At 37.8% G+C, this 15,597-nt stretch overlaps 1 protein-coding gene across 1 annotated transcript in view; it reads left to right on the top strand.

Annotated features, from left to right (window-relative positions):
- LOC141440348 (uncharacterized) overlaps window positions 1-5,556 on the top strand; it is a 145,571-nt gene extending 140,015 nt beyond the window's left edge. The window contains exon 8 of the mRNA XM_074104855.1: window positions 287-5,556. Coding sequence (XP_073960956.1) covers window positions 287-387 — 101 coding nt within the window. The 3' untranslated portion in view covers window positions 388-5,556. The remainder of the gene's footprint in view (window positions 1-286) is intronic.
- The last annotated feature ends 10,041 nt before the right edge of the window (window positions 5,557-15,597 follow it).

The following is a 15,597-nucleotide window of genomic DNA, read 5'->3' on the forward strand; positions in this document are numbered from 1 at the left end:
ATTTGGCTACCTCGTTTTAAGTGTAAAAAGGTAATAGACAGACAGACAAAGTACTTTCACATTTATCGTCGGCTGACTGCAAGAAGTCACTAATGATTACTACTACTACTTATTACGAAGTCATTCTAGAGGCAACAAACAGAGAGTAAAAGGATACAGATGGTTTTATAGACCAAGCATTACTTTGCGGTGGCCCATATCCATAAATTTAAACCAATTTTCCTGCTAATTCGCAACCATTGCGGTATCGCATACTAATTTACATTCTAAACATCATTGTCCACAGGGGAGAACCCAGCAGCCATGCAGTCGTCATCGCCGAGCTTCATTCTAAGCCATTGCTTCCTCCTGCCCACATTGACAGCACTGAACCTCTCTCTGCGGTGACAATCATTAGTTTAACTGCTCAGCAGACTGTAGTTAAGTTAAGCTAACTCTAAAACGTTAACGGTCCGTTGGTGTGTGAACCGTTCGAGTTACATGTTCAGTTAATACTTATCCGTTAGCAAAACGAGTAAGAGTTACTTCGACGTTTCAGTCACATTGCAGTGGCCGTGGTCACGAGTATATAAGTGTATAGTAAGTGTATGGTATCACGTTTGCTTAGCAGAGTGTTAGTTTTTTGAATTACCCGCACTTACACAATCGTGTTCGCCATTCGCGACAAACATTCGACTAAACATTCGTATACGAGTGACTTCACAAACTACTCAAACATTCGTAGGGTGAATTATTTTGACATTCGCACACGGATTGACAGGACGTGATAATGGCGGCATGCGCGCAACATCTATTGAGTTTATACAAATATTTAGATATCCTAAAAATTAGGGAATAACTGTCGACGCAGATGTCTTCGTCTTCGCAAAGTTCGTGCCTGATTCGCGTCCGAAAAACCGCTACCAACGCGAGCGCGCGAATCGCGAGGCGAGGCGCGAGGCGAATAGCGAGCGGACTGTTTACATATGCATGTTCGTTATTCATCTCGCCATTCGCCTCGCGACTCGCACGGTTGTGTTAATGCGGCGTTAACGTCATCCCATCATTTCAGTCCGGGGTATTGTAATGAATGAGTGAAAATCACGAGATTTTCAAAGATTAGATCGGACATGAGGGCTTCTGATAGGTTATTGGCGCTAGTACGGCTTGACAACTTTGACATTTGTGTCACAATTGTGACTGGTTTCATACCTACCTAAATGAGCCAGTCACAGCAAGACCTTAAACGCCAAACTTGCTGTGTAGGGCATCGATATACAGCGTGTATTTTTGATACTTCCTCAAACTTTAAGGGTATCGAAAATATAAACTGAAATATAGGTGCATAGAAAAACCAGAAAAATAAGACCAGCGCTGGGAATCGAACCCAGGTCCTCGGCATTCCGTGCCACGTGCTATACCACTACACCACCACTGGACAGTGATACAGACACGAATTTCTCCTATGCACCACATATCTGATGTCGCTAGTGACGCTGCTTAAGTGACTAAATAAAAAAACAAACAAGCTGAGATATGTGGTGCATAGGATAAATTTGTGTCTGGATCACTGTCCAGTGGTGGTGTAGTGGTATAGCACGTGGCACGGAATGCCGAAAACCTGGGTTCGATTCCCACGGCTGGTCTTATTTTTCTGGTTTTTCTATGCATCTATATTTCAGTTTGTATTTTCGATATGGGTTTTACGGGATGACCGTAAAAGTAACAAAAAAATTGGAATTGAAATAATAAATACAAAACGATTCCAAAAAACCAATCTTACTTTAAGGGTAGTCAGTGAAGGCCCTAATTATCACATTTTATTGTTTTAGTAAAAAAAAAGACTTATTATTTGCCTTTTAAAATTAATTAGCACGCAATGTATCACTACGTGATGCTACTTTGATTTTGTTAAAAATGTCGCACTTGTTGACGTGACAGCTGTCACAGAACGCTTCTCTCTCGTATCAAATTATTGTACGGATTACATTGCTGCTCGAAAATATTTCAAAAATTAATTAAGCTCTGGTAGTTAATTCTAAATTTAAAATTTGTTTTGATATCGGTTCACAGCACTTAAATCCTCGTCTAGTTACAGTTTGAGGTAGTATCAAAAACACACGCTGTATATGTACTACGTACGGTAGAATATAATTATGTCAATGGTGTAGGGCCTTTTGGGGACCGAGAATCGATGTAAAGATGTATTGAATAGTGTTTTATCTTGCTTTCTCAATTTACTTCAGTAAGCTTGTTGAGATAGCTAGATAAAAACGAACTTTTCTGACAAAATACGATAGCAAAACATTCTTCAATACATCTGTAGCTGGGTCCTGTCTCTGAGAAACACGATTTAACAAAAAAAACTCCGAGCAAATCTCGGTGGCCCAGAGGCCGTATTCCCTAACGTTTCTGATGCTCGCGTTCGCAATCAAATGAGAGATAAGTACATAAACTGTCATTTGATTACGGTTGCGAGCGTCAGAAACTTTAGGCAATACGGCCTCTGGTTGTAATGTCGAAGAAATCTTTTCGCCGAAAGGCTTCTATTTCCACTTAGGCAATGAAGCAAAATATTGAGGTGTTTTAAAAAGATTAACATTAAGAGAACAATATTAAGGGTCTAACTAAACTATCCCAAATTCCTATCCTTTAAGTTTCGCCCCCGTTCCAGTCTTTTTTTAACCCCCGACACAAAAAGAGATGTGTGTGTGTGTGTGTGTGTGTGTGTGTGTGTGTGTGTGTGACTGTGTGTCTGTAGGTATGTCTGTCTGTGATTAAAATAACATTGATCAAATTTAAAATGGTGTACTAATTGTGTAATTTGCGTTATTGTGTTAATTATTATTTGTAATCCTTTCAACGAATGTTTTGACTATTTTAATTTATTATTTATTTTTTATATTTTCTCTATTGAGTATGACATGGTTAAGTAATATATGTTTCCTGATTATTTTTGTATAGTATAGAGCATGCTCTGCCTAGTGTAGCACTTAACCTCTCTGTTTGCGTGCCAATAGTTGGCAAAATGTGTGCGGCTACTTAATATGCTAAGAACCAATTTGTACCACATTCTATGCAAATAAAAACTTTGACTTTGACTTTTGTGGCACCGTAGCTCTTAAACGGGTGGACCGATTTGAATGCGGTTTTTTTTAATTGAAAGTAGGTTTTCTAGCGATGGTTGTTTTATAAAAAGCGGTTCAGCCGTTTTTGCGATATTGAACTTTGCAGTGACAAAGTCGGGGGTTTTCCAACTTTTTGTGCGTTAGGTCATTTCAATTTTGTTCAGCACAAACCTTGTCCTGAAAATAACGAATATAACAAATAAATAATTATCCAATTCGGTGCCGTCCTTCGGAAGTTATGCTCGTACATATTGAGTGATTAGATGATGAAGTGTTTATATAAACGTGATCCCGTCTCACTTTGTTTTGACACAACAAACAGAGATAGCATCACAGATATCTGTCACATAAAATGTATTAATGAGATCCTTTATTCCGTGGGTTGTAGTTGTTTTGCCATTCATTAGGCATGGTAAACGTACGAGTGTCTATAATAATAGTTGGCATGTCTAATCTTAATATGTCATTAGCAATAGAGATGACAGCAGGGTGTCATTTATTGGGCATTAGCGCGTCGAGCACTCGGTCATTTATCTAAAACCGAACGGTTCACGCAACGACGTTTTAAACCACAATAACGATTTGTATGCAAAATAATTTAAGTGTTTATTTTTACTATATCCATGTAAAAATGTCATCACTGTAGCTACTAGTCATTATCAATGTGAATAATTAATAATATAATTGAAAAACAGGGAATGAAATTCAGTATGTGTATGTTTTAACTGTTGAACAGCCAGAATCAAATGATGCTTCGAAATTTTTAAATATGTTGAAACCGCAACAGCCAATGAGGATTTCTTGACAGGCTTGATCGCTAGATGGCGTTGATTGGGTTATTTAGTTATTTAACCAACCAATCACAAACGTGACCCAAAATTAAATGTCCAAATCGACAAACCAGTCTGTCATAAAAACCTTCATTGTCGACCATACAGATTTCATTGCAGTTCCATTCATTACAGGTGGAAAACTGCACGCAAACTGCACGCTGGTTGCAAATTAAACTTATGGGTCGGCGTTAAGTTTCAGTTGTAATGCAGTCCGTATATTATTATAACGGCTCTTTTGTACAGTAATGAAGATTTTCGCCATTTTTTTTTTTTGTTCACTTCAATATATTTGACAATGGCTGAATCCTATCCAAAATGAGAAGCTTTCTCTGGTTTATAATAATCTATATAAAGTGTTTTAATATTTTTAATATAATATTACATTATTTTCTTTCAGTACACCTGTTTAACGAAGATACTTTTGTTATTTTGTTATATAAACGGAAATAAGATTTTGTATCGATTGATTTCCTCTAAGCTATAAATAATTATTAACTAGACGCCATTTGTTTTTTATGTCCAAAGTAAATGTTCCGATAGTTATTAAAGACAAATGAAGGGCAATGGAGTCAATCTCTCCAAGACACCAATGACCTTACTCCTACTGTTTTAAAAAACAAGAATCAAGCTAATTCATTAATTATACGCAGTAAAATAGTACAGTTGGCCGTTGGGGCTGAAAAGTTCTAGAATGGAAAAGCAGATCGGTAAGCGCAGAATTGGACGTCCACCAACGGGATGGACGGATGACCTGGTTAAAGCCGCGGGTTCACGGTGGATGCAGGCTGCTCCCAATCGAGGCAACTGGAGGTCTATGCGGGAGGCCAATGTCCAACAGTGGACGTCCTGCAATTGATCTTTTTTTAACCCCCGATGCAAAAAGAGGAGTGTTATAAGTTTGACCGCTATGTGTATCTGTGTGTCTGTCTGTCTGTCTGTGGCACCGTAGCTCCTAAACGGGTGGACCGATTTGAATGCGGTTTTCTTTATTTGAAGGCAGGTTTTTTTAGCGATGGTTCTTAGACATGTTTAATCAAAATCGGTTGAGCCGTTTTTGAGATATTGAACTTCGAAGTGACAAAATCGGGGGATTTCCAACTTTTTGTTGGTTAGGTTATATTTAAACCCCCTTATTCATAAAACTTAACAAGCCTATGTTAACTAACAAATGCTTTGTCCCTTTCTAACAAATACAAATGTCGAAGTGACAGATAAGGACAAACGAATTTTAGCGGCATTTTAACTAAAATAGGTTTGATTGTCGTTTATGAATAAGGGGGAAAGTCTGTAACTCAATTGTAAATGGAAATTAAGAAAAATACGACGTAAACAACGGTAACTATGTTAGGAAATGCAAAGACGGGATCATGGATATTCGTCACGTGAAATATCAAGAACTTAGCAGAAACTGGCGAAACAGATACTTATGACGATATTGGAACATATACTTTAAAAAAATACTCTTTAACTCTATAGTCGTTGTTCCCTCTCCAGTGTAAATTCACTATAAAATTGTTGTACATAATATTATTATATGTGATAAAAGTAATGTCATTGTTAAAACTGTAAATAGGCATCTACATTATAATAACCATAAGGCAGGCCACGTATATCTAATAAAGAAAATGTTCATTTTTATGATGATTTTATTTTAACCACAATATTACCAATTTTTTTTTGACAGTAGGTACTTAATCAAAATTAGTATAAAATATATTTTTCCGACTGTACTTTTTGCTGACTGTGTTAACATTGTCGTCCAAACTACATAGTCACACCAAGTTTCAAGTCGATGCCATTAACCGTTGAAAATTTGGGCTGGGCTTCCAAAATTTCACATAAATACGCCACAGCTCATACCAGGAAAGATTCGAGCTTTCGTATAAAATTATCAGAAGGCAAACAGTGACAAGATACTAAAATGTAAAGACAACTTTGACGTTACTACTCTTACTCAACATGCTTAAAAAAATGTACTTACTATACACAGTAAGGCTTCTGATTATTAACACGATACAAGCTGAAAAATATCTAAATTCTGTCATAAAACCTGATACAATAAATTACGTTACTCATGATAGAGGTACTTTTACAAAGTTATCTATTATGCTGTACTTGATCTCCATACTAGAAATTTATTTGTTTTCGAATTGCAATGTCTTCCACTTGTATCACTGAGTGCCAAAAAATCTGGCCCTCAGATGTATGCAGTAATTTTGTATGTAGAGTGCTACAAATAAATAATAAGTCAGGAAAAGTAACTCAGAACAAATACCACTTAAAAAGTGGCCACACTTTAAACCAAAACGACTTATGATTCAAATACGAATCATTTTCGAAGTTGCAAATAGACGTGCTTGTTGATTGGTTAAAATTCAGAAACAAAGCCAGGGATTCCGCACGTGATGAAATGTCAGATCACGCGCAGAGCACGATTTTTAAGCCAAACCTATTAGGGACACGTAAGGCCATTTCTCTAACGCAGTTACAATTCCTGACTTTTATTGACTTATAGGTAGAGTGGGACAAATTTCGTGCCTCTGAGTACTATATCTGTACTCAATCAGCCTTGCTGTGAGTTCAATTATAGTTAATACCTACAGGATACACCATTATGACCGTAACAGGTATAATAAGCTTGGCACCTCCAATTCCCTCTCTATACGCCTGTAAGTGTTTACGTTTACGTACCTACTATACATTATACGGAACCCGCAGTGCACTTAACACCTGTCAGGGGGCATATTTATCACCGCGACCAAATGGAATTAAGAGGGTTGATTCAGACAATGTTGGAGCGTACAGGTTTTGGAGGTAACATTGGTAAGTCGTTGTCAAGCTGCTGATTTAAATATTTTTAGAATAGTGTACGTCAACTTTATAAATAACTGCACTTTGTACCTTGTCACTTTCAGTCGTTACATACTTTCGTATGGTTTTTCAAACATGACGTTAAATTGACAAGATACAAAACGATCATTTATTTATGACGTTGACCCTACATGCATTTTATGAAATGACAATGCGAAATTGTATTTCGCGCTCCAATAACCGTGACATACGTTAACCACGAAAAAGATTTACGTTAACTTAGATTTTATTGAATCAGGCGTTACTTTGCGGAGGTCCATATTAATGAACTAAAAACGTTCCAGTAGCATTACATTGCGGTGCTCGATCGATCTTGTGTAACTCGTTTGAATTGTGACCCCGCAATGTATACTGCTGGCACGATTTTACTGGAATAATATGAACCAGGCATAAAAACAAGTAACCTGCCATTTCCCAACTCACGATACCCAAATGCTTCATTTGCCAAATTGATTGTCTCCAAAACAAAAAAAAAACTCTTCTGGTTCTTATGGTTTCATACTCGTATAATAAGATCGAGGGTGAGAAAAATAATAATTGTTTTTGGTTTATTGAAAAAGCTTCAATCAAAATGTATCCCATTTTTGATCAAAAATTTAATTCAGAAAAAGAAAACGAATAAGCGCCATCAGCTAGCGTTGTCTCTGTTCCATCAGGTATCTACAATGCCACGTACGATTTGGCCACTCCATTATCATCATCAGCCGGAAGACGTCCACTACTAAACGAAGGCCTTCCTCTTAGAATTCCGCAATGAACGACAACTCGCCACTTGCATCCATCGGCTGCCCGCGACTCTTGATATCATCAGTTCATCTAGTGGGGGGCCTGCCGACGCTTCGTCTTCCGATTGATGACTTTTCTCCCTCAACGGTTATTTGTTCTTCGTCCCCGCCTATAGTCACTTCATCTTCGAGCTATGTCGATGACTTTAGTTCTTCGGTGACATTCCGTATTCCAGATTCTGCCAAGCAATATACAAAGAAAACACTCTAAGTAGATATATCACTATATATGTGAACAGGGGTTGTGATTACTCGACCGGAGAGCGAATCTGCCCGAGTTGACATCTTACCTACGGTGACCCTGCAATATTGAACATTGAAACTATTCCCAAAGGTAAGTGACAAAGTGTTTCTTTATGGAACCGTCTTTCAGGGGTCCGTATTCAAATGACAATAATGCTATATAGCAGGGTTTCTTAAACTTTTTGCAGTCATGGACCACTTTCACAATTGAAACAATTCCACGGACCACTGTCAAAAATACTTTTGGTCCTAAAAAAAATGTTTACAGACTGACCTACTGCGGACCCCTGATACACAAGCAACGGACCCCTGATATAGTTTCGCCGTCTCTGTTCGTCCGACTATCTGCGCCTTAGGGCCTGTCCAGACGGAGCGTTTTGCGCGCGAGGGTACTCGCGCGTAGACACTCGCGCGTTCCCAAGGTACCTACTAGAGCTACATACCTACACCTCAGTAAAGATGCTCTCGCTATGGAAGCGCGCGATAAGTCTCTGGACGCTCTAGTATCCCGGGAACGCGCGGGTGCCCTCGCGCGCAAAACGCTCCGTCTGGACAGGGTCAAAGTTCGAGGCTTCTACCTACTACAAAGCTGTTATTAGGTATTTGTGTACTTACCCTACATAATAATAAAATTAACATCAAAAGTGGCGAAGTAAAATTTGGTATTTTTTCAGGTTTTTGTTATGGCCTAAAAGAGTAAAGGCGACTAAACTATGCGCCTATTTGTGTAATAATTATAATTTATTAGGGTTTTTGGGGCCAGAAAATTGTGTCGGTTTCGCTTTATTCCAGTTCCATGTACGCTGACCTAATGGTCCCAAAGGAATATCAGCACCATTTGAAAGACAGACGGTTTGCTGATTTGGTGCCATTTATTTTATTTTAATCATTTTTCCATGTGGTTATTAACCATGACATTAATTTAACTAATAAACTATAATTCAGGCTAGTTTGTGCTGTGACATGAACATTTGACATGATTTTAGTCTTATTATCCGTGTTCATTTTAAGACAGGTGGGTGGGTAGGGAGACAATCTCTTTTGTTTATTGTGTAATCCTACTTTATATTATAAATACGAAAGTTTGTGTTTCTGTGTGTGTGTGTGTGTGTTTATGTTTGTTACTCTTTCACGCTAAGCCATATGGACGCATTTAGATGAAATTTGGTACATAGATAGCTCGACGTCTGGAATAACATATAAGTAGGCTACTTTTATCCTGATATTCCCACGGAATTATATTCTTTTGATTCCATTGAAAATCGAATAAGTTTATAGTTAATACAAATGCATGATAAATTAAAGTTTGTAAATAAATTTTCAACTTCGATGTTGCTGTTTAGTTAGTTAAGTAAATTGACAAGTGATAATCAAAGTATCTGTCGGCTGTCATTAACACTAACTTAAGTCAATATACTTTGATCTACATTGCTGGCAATTATAATTTTGTTAAAAAGTTAACAAACTCTGAATTTTAGTTTATTAATCAAACTAAGGTTACCAACACAGCCCGAAGAATTGCGAAACTGAAGTGGGCACATTTCTCACAGGACTGATGGCTGATGGGGTCAAAAGGCTCTCAAATGGCGTCCGCGGACCGAGAGACGAGCTGTCGGTAGGCCTCCAACAAGATGGAGCGACGACCTGGTTAAGATCGCGGGATTGCGGTGGATGCGGAAAGCACAAGACCGGTCTGAGTGGAGAGCCTTTGGGGAGGCCTATGTCCAGCAGTGGACGTCTTTCGGCTGACATGATGATGATGATAATGAATCAAACTAATGTCACGGTTAAGTTACAGGAATACGTTACTTTAACCTCCCTTAAAAAAGCCGGGTTGCTGGCAACACACTCTATAAAAACTATGTCACTCAATATTTCTTTGCGATTTTTTTGACAGGGAGGTAAACGAGCGGCCATCTAATGGGAGATGATCACCGCCGCCCATGAGCACCAACAACTTAAGAAGAGTCATTGGTCTGTTGCCGGCCTTTAAAGAAAGGAGAAAACCATAGTTGTCTGGAAACACTGCTGATGGAAGTTGATTCCGCAATTTCATGTTATTATAATTTTAATGAATTATTGAAGTTAAACTTTAAAATACTTATTCTTTGAACGCACCACTTATTCCACTAATAGTATAAATGCAAAAGTTTGTAAGTATGTTTGTTTGCTACCTATGTAGTTCAGCGGCTTAGACGTGATGACGTGCTGAACCGTTTAACATGAAATTTGGTATACAGATAGTTTGAGTCCCGAGGATGGTCATAGGATATATTTATACCCCCAAAATAGCAAAGTTCCCGCAAGATAGCGATAAACGGACCTCTACGCAGACAGAGTCGCGGGCAACAGCTAGACTAGTTCAGCATATAAATTAATGATGAATACAGCTTTCTGTTAGGTACTACTGTGAGTCTCTCACCTAGATTATGTCGAAGCAACTCCGTTTTGAACCCTCGACGTAAAAAGAGGGGTGTCATAAGTTTGACCGCTATGTGTGTCTGTCTGTCTATGTGTCTGTCTGAGGCAGCATGTGTCTGCCTGAAGCAGCGTAGCTCTTAAACGGGTGGACCGATTTGAATGCGGTTTTTTATTTGAAATCAGGGTTACTAACGATGGTTCTAAGACATGTTTCATCAAAATCGGTTCAGCCGTTTTTGAGATATTGAACTTTAAGGTGACAATGTCGGGGGTTTTCCAACCTTTTGTTGGTTAGATTATTGCCACTTAGACTTTAGCACCCTGAAAATCCTCAACTTTAAAACGTAAGACCTGGAATAATATCTGCCAAAGAAAGATGTCCTTGGCCTGATTTGATCCACAAATTCAAACTAGACCGCCGTAATATCACAGAATGCCGCTAAGCCGGGCCGGAGGGACCTTCATTACAGCTCGGATATGACCACCCTCTGGTGGCAAATGTGATTCTGTCAACAAACCCGGTTAGACAGGGACGGTTACTTAAGTGCTTGATGGAAATCTATTTTGTTATTTGATGGTTGCTTTCGTCGTTAAAGGATTAGCTTTATACTCGTATGGTTTTTGTAAGCTTTTGGTTCATTTCACCTGTGTCTTTGTGTTTCTCTGTAATCAAAGCTTGCAAGTCAAATTTGACTCATGTCTAATAATTACACATACATATAATTACGCCTCTTTCCCGTAGGGGTAGGCAGAGACCACTTCTTTCCACTTGCTACGATCCTTATACATACTTGTTTCGCTTCGTCCACTTTCATTATTCCCTTCATACATGCTCTAATAATTGCATTGGCCAGAAATTAAGAAAATCGGTATGGCTTTATAATTTTTTAAATATTATATTTCATCTTTAGGTAAATATGGAATAAAAATACATAGTATGTAATCTTCTTATATATATATATATAAATAAAAATTAATCGTAAAATGTGTTGCTAAGCGCAAAACTCGGGAACGACTGGACCGACTTCACTAATTATTTGTTTGTTGCGTTCTTTATTGTCAGGGGAAGGTTTTTATGCAAGAAAATTTCAACGGGGCGAAGCCGCGGGCAACAGCTAGTATTTAATAAAATGTAATAAAACTAGCTTTTGCTTGTGGCTTCGTCCGCGTGGGATTCGGTTATCGCGCGCTGTTCCCTCAGGAACTGTCTATTTTTCCGGGATAAAAAGTAACCTATGTCACTCTCTGGCCCATAAACTATCTTTAAACCAATAACCTAACCAACAAAAAGTTGGAAAACCCCCAACTGTCACTTCAAAGTTCAAAATCTCAAAAACGGCTGAACCGATTTCCATGACACATGTCTAAGAACCATCGTTAAAAACCTGCTTTCAAATTAAAAAAAAACGCATTCAAACCAGTCCACCCGTTTAAGAGCTACGGTGCCACAGACACAGACAGACAGACAGACACACGTATATCTGTGCACATAGCGGTTAAACTTATTTAATAACACTCCTCTTTTTGCGTCGGGGGTTAAAATCACGTTTTTTTTCGGTCATTCTCCAGAGTGCAGGGTCATTTTACATACCAATCATCCAAATCCATTCAGAAGTTTACCTTAAAAAAATTGCAAATACATACGCACACATACACACAAACTTTCGCATTTGAAACAATCATTTCCATTTTAGGATTTAATTTAGTATTAAGTTTTTAATGTAGGTTTATGTTATAATTTAGGACAGTTTTATTTTAATTTAATTATTTACTGTTTTCTGTTATTCCTAATATTCCATTATAAATAATAAAGTAAACTTTCCTTCCTCCCGTCACTTCTCATTTTTATTATTACTCAATTACTCAAAGCGTTTGTTTACCTTGGAAGGTAATAATGTTTACAGAAACAAAACAAACAGCCACGTGATTACCATGTCGCTACAATATCCAGACATGTTTGGACTGGGGTTCTACAAACAATGAGTAAATATCAATTTGACAAGGTACCAGGGGCGTTACTCAATTCCCACCGGGCTACTTAAATTATATTGGTTCCTGCTGTGTTTTTCGTCTGTTGCGTTTTACTTTGATAGACAGCTCAGTTCGTTGATAGAATACTCGTATATACCTACCTAGTCAAATTATTTATTTTACAAAAATACAGTTTTTTTTTCAGAGCACTGCAAAACTGTTTTCCCAGTTTGTTTACAGGATACAGTCTCTATATGAACATAAAGATAATACAAAATTGTGTCCTATCATCCCAGCCTATATACGTCCCACTGCTGGGCACAGGCCTCCTCTCAGAACAAGAGGGCTTGGGTCATAGTTCCCACGCGGGCCCAGTGCGGATTGGGAACTTCGCACGCACCATTGAATCGCTTCGCAGGTTTGTGCTGGTTTCCTCACGATGATTACCTTCACCGCAAAGCTCGTGGTAAATTTCAAATGTAATTCCGCACATGAATTTCGAAAAAGTCAGAGGTGCGAGCCGGGGTTCGAACCCACGACCCTCTGCTTTAGAGGCGATAAGTCAAACCACTAGGCCACCACGGCTTATTAAGGCAAAATTGTGTAAGTAATTGAAATTGCATAGGTAAATGTTTATACTGTTGCAACTATGTTTATGTTTTATGGAAAAAAAACTAACAAATATAGTTGAAGAAGAGTTGAAGGATAATTATCTTTTTCTTTCTGATAATTGTCTTGTTGGGTTAATCGAAAATATATATTTTATTCATACCTACCAGATATTATTCAAATTCGTAGTTATTATAACGTGAAAGAAACCCCAAATCACACACACGCACGCACACACCCACAAACGTTCACATTTATAATAAATAAATAAGGTTTTGATGTTACACGAGGAAGGTAATAGACTAGCAACAGACACAAAAGTCACTAAAAATAACATCTCGTTACACCGAAACGTTATTATATTATATCCTATCTTTGATCCTTACATGATACTTTAATAAGTACACGAAAAATTCATTAACTTTATTGCTACTCGTGTTCATTTGATCTTGCCTTTATAAAGAAGGAAGGATTAATATAAATCCAAGCGAGGAAGTGAGTTGTTTTGTTCAAACAAGACACATCTAGAAAATTTTAATGTTGCGTATGAAAACGACCACGTCTATAGCTTAGCAGATTCTCTGTTCATTGCGTGTGTAAGCGGGTAAGTACTATGCAGGGCGCCTCTCGAGCGCGCAATGAAAAGAGGAAGCAATTGCTATCAACGATTTGGTAGCTTATACTCCAACCCACCAAAAAACGCAGTACTACACGGAAACAATACAGGATTGTACGAAGAGTAATGCGTAATTGTGTAGTTGTTAATTTTTTGCCATATCCTCTTAAAATACTTAAATAATGGTGCGGCATTGGATATCTCGAACATCACCATATCAGCCGTAGGACGTCTATATTTTGGACATAGGCCTCCATAGACCGCCAGTTGCATCGTTGCATTTAACCAGGTCATCCGTCCATCTCGTTGGTGGAAGTCCTACGCTGCGTTTGCGGATTGGATTGCCACTGAAAATTTTTCGGCCCCAACGGCCATCTGCTCTTCATTCTATATGGCCTGCCCATTGCCACTTCAACAAGCTAATTCGCTTGACTATTTGAGCCTTGTTCTTCTACGTATCTCCTCATTTGTAAATCGATCCCGTAGAAAAACCCGGAGCGTCTTCAATAGCAGAGCTATAATGATGTAGGTATATCATACTTACCTATAGAGCAAGGGTCGACAATAGTCGGACCACCAATAAGTGTCTCGCCCAAGACCGTCGATGTCACTTTTCACACTAATTTACCTACCTAGCTACCTACTTATTTTGTACAGTGTACGAGTATACGTTACTTATTAGCAATGTAAATAATACTTTACACCAAAACCTTGATACAATTTTAAACGTTATTCTCGGACCCTAATTAGATTGCCGGCCCCTGTTATAGAAATAGACATAACTTGCAAAAGCGAATAATCCTATCGACATCATAGAACCTATATCTCTATTATTTAAACTATAATACATTTCCGCCATCCATTGTATCTGTGGCACATGTCAAAACCAGTTTAATCGACATTAACTGATTTAAAGGAGAATTAAACGATTTACGAGTTTCTACACGTGAAATAGGATTCTATTGACTGCTAATCAAGATCGATTTTATGGTCATGAATGAGAAATATCTCTATTCATTTTATGATGGCTTATTGAATGGCGGCTGTCTTTTGATGAGGTGCTTTTAGATGCGTATTAGTGACGAATACTTAAGTACACAGATAAATGATTTGCTCTACGAGATTAGGTACTCTTATTAGTAAGTAGTAGTTAGTACTCAGGTAGAAATGTTTTACTTTACGAGGATAAACTTATCATGTTATGAAGAGCGTTCTTTTTCCGCATTACAAATGGATATTTGACTGTAATAAACTTTATAACCGGACTTTAAAACCAGAAAATATTTAAAAAATCACCTATTTCTTTTAAAGAGACATTAATAGAATACTTGTTAATATTACAACAGAAGAAAATTATCATGAAATAAAATAAAAAACTAAACTGAAATTATTGAATTTGAAATTGTTATCCATTCAAATAATTTATTGAATCAGGCGTTACTTTGCGGAGGTCCATATCAATAACTAAAATAATTTCCTTGCTCACCCGCGACCTTACGATAGCTAAGCTTATGCAAAATATGCGTGTTCATGCAGTTCCTCCACCTCCACACTGTAAGAACACACACAAATCACACAAACCCAACTATCACCACCACCACACTACACTGACGCGTTTCGAACTCAAACAGAGCTCATCTTCAGAGTGACACAACCGTACACCATGCTACCAGTTGTTAGACTAACGAACCACAACCACCGTTTTAACTTGTCACTGTAACTCCCCAAGTACCCACATACGTTTTATGAAACAAAACAAAACTACCCACAAATTATTAATAAAAATTTTTAACCGTCCTTCAAAACTACCTTGATTTTTTATTTATTTACTGTCAAGGCATGTTTTATTAACTACCAAATCATTCTTTATCGGACTCCGATTCGTATGAAGTGTTACATTATTGTGGCAAGGGGTTTCGTCTCGATGTTTTAGAATGCATGGAGATAATTAGATACAACAGTATGGGGTCTATTATTAATGAGCAGGTAAATTTAGTTTCATCTCCCTTGCTACGGCTTGGATCTAATTTCAGCAATGGTAGTTAATAAAACATGCCTTGACAGTAAATAAATAAAAAATCAAGGTAGTTTTGAAGGACGGTTAAAAAATTTTATTAATAATTTGTGGGTAGTTTTGTTTT

This window comes from Choristoneura fumiferana, chromosome 22 (assembly GCF_025370935.1).
Source record: "Choristoneura fumiferana chromosome 22, NRCan_CFum_1, whole genome shotgun sequence".
Lineage (NCBI taxonomy): Eukaryota > Metazoa > Arthropoda > Insecta > Lepidoptera > Tortricidae > Choristoneura > Choristoneura fumiferana.